The 6,371-nt window shown below is 38.3% G+C and overlaps 2 protein-coding genes across 2 annotated transcripts in view; one reads left to right on the top strand and one right to left on the bottom strand.

Moving 5' to 3' along the window:
* Nucleotides 1–232, bottom strand: part of LOC127433880 (histidine-rich glycoprotein-like) — a 3,335-nt gene extending 3,103 nt beyond the window's left edge. Inside the window, exon 1 of the mRNA XM_051686189.1 lies at nucleotides 1–232. This exon is cut by the window's left edge and continues 870 nt beyond it. Within this exon, the coding sequence (XP_051542149.1) occupies nucleotides 1–232 (232 nt within the window).
* The window catches only part of LOC127433885 (myelin protein zero-like protein 1), a 17,976-nt gene extending 17,632 nt beyond the window's left edge, over nucleotides 1–344 (top strand). Inside the window, exon 6 of the mRNA XM_051686196.1 lies at nucleotides 1–344. This exon is cut by the window's left edge and continues 3,609 nt beyond it. The gene's annotated coding sequence lies outside the window, so the exon portion shown is untranslated.
* Nucleotides 345–6,371: the final 6,027 nt, after the last annotated feature.

Genomic DNA, 6,371 nt, shown 5'->3' with positions numbered 1-6,371 from the left:
TGTGTATTGAGTGTGAGTGAGTGTGTAAGTGTGTGTGTGTGTGTGTGTGTGTATTGAGTGTGTGTGTGTGTATTGAGTGTGTGAGTGTGTGTGTGTGAGTGTGTATTGAGTGTGTGAGTGTGTATTGAGTGAGTGTGTAAGTGTGTGTGTGTGTGTGTGTGTGTGTATTGAGTGTGTGTGTGTGTTTTACGTATGAACTGGAACGATGGCTGAGAGTGCCTTTAATACTCATGAGTCAAACACATCCTGTCGTTTTCTTCTTGTTTTATCAGCATTTTGTATATGAAAACAACCGTATCTGTCTAATTTTATACATGCATACATATATAAATATATCAAACAGATTTCATCTCTGATTTGTGTTTGTGTAATAATTCTAAATTTTATCAGTGTTTATGATTGTAATGGATTACTGGGAAAGATTCTGCCCAAAAAGAGATGCTAAATGAAATAAATTAAGCAACTTTTTTATTGTCTGGGAATAATCTTTAATCTTTAGTCATATTTAGATATTATATAACCACCATCTTAACCTCCTGAGACCCCGCGTCCTCATATGTGGACGTTGTATTTTGGCTTCGCTATAGGCTATGCATAATTTAATTTAAACCGACTGATCTCAGTTCAGGAGAATCTGTGCTGTCAGTAAAGGGTTAAACTTTCGACAGACGGAGTCATGTGACCAAACAACATGACGTCGATCACAGTGGAGTTTGTGTTTGGGAGAAATGCCAACAAAGCTACATCTGATAAGAAATCTAAGTTTTTACATTGAAACCTGTCTGAGTCAAAAGAGTCTCTAATTTCATCTGAAATGCCATTTTTTAAATTTGATTGATGTACTGCAAAACGACACGCTGTTAAACACAAAGACCACATGTGTGGACTGTTGCTCAGATTCAGTTCAAATATCCTATATTTACTATACATTATCACACTGAGAATAAATGGGTTCATCCAAAAACTGGAAAATGTTGCTTTCAGAGGCTTTATATGGAGTTAGGATGAAAATAAGGTGCATTTCAAACTGTTCTGAGACCAGTGCATACAGACAGCACACTGGAGGTTAAGTCATTCACTAAATAGGGAGCAAGGGAGCATCCTATAGCTCTCTATGCAGTTAAGTGCATTCACTCCTAAAATCTGATCAAAAGTTCAGTTTCAGACTGCAGATGATGTTTGGATCACTCAACATGTTTGACAGACATGTGACAATGATAATCAGTACATAGATTCAGAATTTATAATGTATCATTTTATTTTAACATGCTTGACAGTGATTGGATGATGCTGGACATTACTTTGAATCTGAATTAATTATGCTAATTTCTGATGTAATGTCTGTAACGTCTAAAAACATGAATAATCAACACTCCTGGAGACATCATAAACTATTTGATGAAAAAAATCTGACTTTTTATAGTTTAGTGTTATTTAAAATTTCACAACTTAATCCCGCTGTCCACATATGAAGACATACATTATTAGGAAAACTATTTGGTCTAAATTTAGTTTTTTTTTTTGCATGTTTATTAGGTGCTACTAGTTACAAAACAAAAAGGGGAAAGGAAAATGCACACAGCAGTCACGCTCGGGGTCTCAGGAGGATAAAGTTAGAATAAAAGATGGACAGATCAGATTTACAGCAGAACAGCAGCTGAAAGTGTTTTTTATTTTTATATCTTTTACAGAGAAAAATCCTGTGTATGGTGTGTGTGAAATATTTACACATGTATTATGTTTTTGTATATCTGAGGAATTCAGACAAACACATCTGACTTCCGTGGAATCTGTGTGAATGAGTTTTAAAGAAATCCATTCATCTGGTCACACACGCCACTGAAAAATGCCAATATTTAAGAAGTTGATGATAAATGAATCCATTAATTTTCCTTTAATCAACATCAAGATTTTAGGTTAAAATGTATCTTTGTATAAGGGAAGTGTGTATATTTTAGGTGCAGTTATTGTTTTCATAATCTTTAATAACTGTTTTAGTTCATTTTAAATGGTCCTGTGGTGTGACATGAATTTTTGGAAGTACAAATATTGTTTCTCAATTATGAGCTAAAATTTAGATGCATGTCACACTGCAGAACATGTCAACTTTACTAGAGTATTTCTGGTCTACTGCTCATTTACATCACAACAATGCACCTGTATCAAGGTGAGTAATGTTTTACTTATCAATTGAAGTGCATATTATTGATTAGTTTTGAATAATGTCTGTTGTGATTGTGAGTGTTGTTGGTGTGCTGAGAGTCTCCATCTGTTGGTCTATTGTTGTTTTCAGTGAACAGAGTGTTGTTCAGCCCCTCAAGTGTTTCTGTCCATATGACAGTCTGCAGTTACCCAGAATCCCTCACTGTGATCATCATATCAGCAGATCACACACACAGTGCCAATGTCATTCAGATGGTTACAATTGTTTCTATCCCTCAGTATCGACACAATGACAGCTGAAAGTGTGCTTCCACAGAAAACTGAAAATAAAGGTAAACACTTCTACAGAACCTGTAAGCTGGTAATATGAGCGCTGGTCACTGAAAGACCTCAAAGCACGTGTTATTTCACCATGACAAACACTTTAACAAAAATATTTTATCTTCTTGCAGGAAGTTGAAGTTTGAAAATCTAGAATGCCATCTTATAATTTTCTGATTTTTCATATTTACAGATATGAAAGACTAACACAGTTAATGGACTGAACACTGATACTGTTTGTTTATTTAGTGAAACTGTTGCATTGTTCACATACAGCAGAATCTGAGAATCACATTTAAACTCTCACGACATTGAAGTTTATATTAAATATATGGTGCTTTCTACAAGAAGACACTCACAAAAAAAGGCCTGAAACTCTTTTCCGATTAACATTTTTTATTGATTCGTACATATAACAAAGAAAAACAAAACATATTCACACTGAATCAACATTTAACCCCCACTATTACCCCTCCCCAATCACCAACCCCACCCTGACCCCCAACGAACATCCATGTGGTCACATATAAGTATACACACACACACAAAAAATAATATATATATATATATATATATATATATATATATATATATATATATATATATAATCATACACATTTAAAACTATATCTCTCCACAGCCTCTCCCCGAGAGTCTTCCAAAAACATGAAATAACTGCCCCATTTTCCAACAAACAAATCCCAATTCCCTAGCCTTCTACATAACACCTCCCCATCTCTGAACATCACTCCCGAAATGAGGGCACTCCAGCCGACTTCCATCCCCTTAAAATAATCTGTCTGCCTATTATAACACTGGTCAGGACCCAATTTTGTATGTGTTTATCCCCTATATTGATGACCGCCCCATCGCCTAAAATACAGAGTCTGGGGCAAAATGAAATCCAAGTGCCCAACACGTCTCACACAAAACTCTGAACCTTCAACCAAAATTCTTGGATCTTAATACCACCACCAAAAATCATGGGTTGTATCTACATCTTCTGATTGGCATCGCCAGCAGGTGGGTGTGTCTTTAAGACCAAGCCTATACAATCTGGAGGAGGTCCAATAGAATCTATGTAAATCTTGAATTGCATAAGGCGAACCCTTGCATCTCTAGATACAGACTTGATATTTTTTTAGAATCCTAGCCCACACTCCCTCCTCCAATACCAAGTTTAAATCTTTCTCCCATAATCTCGAGAGAAGTTAAAGCTCCGTCCCCCAGACTCTGAATTAACAGGGAGTAATACACTGATGCCTCATGACCTTTTCCAAAAGCAGTAATCACCTCTCCCAGAGTATCTGCCGCTTTAGGGGGGTGTATGCTACTCCCAAAAAAAGTACAGAGCAGGTGGCGCAGCTGTAAATACCTAAAGAACTGAGATCTGGGAATCCCAAAATGTTGAACCAAATCTTCAAAAGATCTCAACACTCCACTCTCATATAGGTCACCGAGTGTATTAACCCCCCTCACAATCCACTCTGACCAGCAGAAAGGGGACTTATCAATACATAATTTAGGGTTCAGCCATATGCTAAAGGCAACATTTAAATAAATGTCCAAATTAAACACTCTGGACACTTTTGTCCATACCGAGTGTAAATGCAAGACAACGGGGTGTAGCTTAACTTCTCTGATTGGTTTGATAGAAAGGCTTTGCAGTGGCGAAATAGGGGCAAGAACTTCCTGTTCAATACAAAACCAGAGAGGGGCTCTCTCAGGTGGAAGCGACCAATGAGCCAAATTCCCTTCCAACGTTCCCGTGCTTTGGATTTTTTGGTGAATGAGGCATACTGTATGATCCGACCCCTAAGAACCGCCTTAAGTGCCTCCCAAGCCACGCCCACAGAGGATACTGAGGACCAGTTGGTCTCCATATAAACATTGATTTCAGCGTTGAACATTTGTTGGAATTCAGGATTTTGCAAAAGAGATACATTAAAGTGGCAACTATATGATTTCTTTTTCTCCGTATGTGGCAACACCTCTAAACTCACCAGAGCATGATCCGAGACTAAAATGTTTCCAATTGAGCAATCAACAACAGATGAAATGAGGGACATAGATATATATAAAAAATCTATTCAAGAATAGATCTAATGGACTTATGAAAACAATTTATTGTCCCTATCAGATGGGTTCAAAAGTCACCAGATATCTGTAAGACCAAGATTTTTACACATCCTGTGAAGTGTCAGTGTTGCTCTAGGGGGCTTACACACTTTTTCTTCACTATGATCAAGGACTGAATCCATCAAAAGATTAAAGTCTCCTCCCAGTAATTATATCATGAGGGGTGCCAGCGGCTTGCAACATCCCTTCAAGATCTATAAAAAAGCCCTGATCATTAATGTTAAGTGCGTAAATATTAGCCAAAATAAGACTTTACCCCTGAATTTCTGCTAAAACAATAATGACTCTTCCTAATTTATCTTTAATCTGTTTGAGACATTTGAATTGTAGATGTTTATTTATCAGTATAATGACTCCCCTGCTCTTACTTGAGCCAGCACTCAAGAAAACATGCCCACCCCATATCTTCCCAAATTTTTCAGCTTCCTGCGGGGAAAGATGCATTTCTTGAAGAAACACTATATCATATTTCTTACGTTTAAGAAAAGAAATAACCTTCCTTCTTTTTATGGGGTGCCCCAACCCATTCACATTCCATGTGGAGAGAGACAATCCACTCATATTAACATTTGACATTTTGACATATTAGAAAACATAGATTGTGTGTCAAAAACAAAATTATAAAGACCACATTCCAACATTAGAGCAACAATCAAACCCCAAACTTCCCCCGAACCAAACAAACAGAAAAAAGAAAAACGTGCACATTAACCCCGTGCACGACAGCACCAACTGGTGTCCATCCCTCTAAACTCAAACAGTCCATGTACGCCTACGAGAACCCCCGTGACAACTTTCCCATCGGATTCCTCAAGTCCGGTGTTTCTATACAAATTTTGTGAGACAGAATTACACAACAGAAGATAATCTATAAAATAAACATGTAGAACATGTAGATTCATCCACATAACTGTCTTAAAGGTGTGTTCCTCCACAAAATAAGCTCCAGCTGCTAGCAGAACCAGCAAAAAAAAAAAAGCCCTTTTAGTTTCCTCAGACAGTCAAACAAATGTTCAGTGAGCCGGCTCATTCAACTGCTACATGAGCGCAACAAATGACCTAATCACTCCAATGTCCTGCAAGAAATACTCCACAAAACAAACTCATACCAATAGGAGGCATAAGCACAAAGAACGCCACGCCTGGAGTCGCGAGTTTGAATCCAGGGCGGGCTGAGTGACTCCAGCCAGATCTCCTAAGCAACCAAATTTGCCCGGTTGCTAGGGAGGTTAGATATATATAATGTTTTTCTCGCTCTTGGTGGGGCGCGTCGTGAGTTGTGCTTGGATGCCGAGCTGCGTCCAAGCCATGTGATAAGATGTGCGGATTGACTCAGACGCGGAGGCAACTGAGATTCGTCCTCCACCACCTGGTTTGAGGCGAGTCACTACGCCTACACGAGGACTTAGAGTGCATTGGGAATTGGGCATTCCAAATTGGGGAGAAAAGGGGAGAAAAAAGAAATAAAAAGTTTCCTCGGATGGTCAGGTGAATGTTCAGTGAGCTGGTCCACTTGGCTTCAACGTGAGTATCACAAAATAACTTACTCCGTTGACTTTATGAAGGACATTGCTTGCTGTGGGCATGTAAATGTTTTACAGCCATCCTTAGCATCTATTCTTAATTTGGCCAGGAACATCAGTGCAAAAGCGACCTTCCATTGATGTAAGGGTTTCTCGCATTCCTTGAATCGATCACGTTTCTCTCTTGTCGAATTCTCAAAGTCTGGGAACAAGAAAATGTTGTGG

This window comes from Myxocyprinus asiaticus, chromosome 43, assembly GCF_019703515.2.
Source record: "Myxocyprinus asiaticus isolate MX2 ecotype Aquarium Trade chromosome 43, UBuf_Myxa_2, whole genome shotgun sequence".
In the NCBI taxonomy this organism is placed as follows: domain Eukaryota; kingdom Metazoa; phylum Chordata; class Actinopteri; order Cypriniformes; family Catostomidae; genus Myxocyprinus; species Myxocyprinus asiaticus.
The sequence above is the reverse complement of the archived record's forward strand: the minus strand, read 5'-3'. Positions and strand labels throughout refer to the sequence as shown.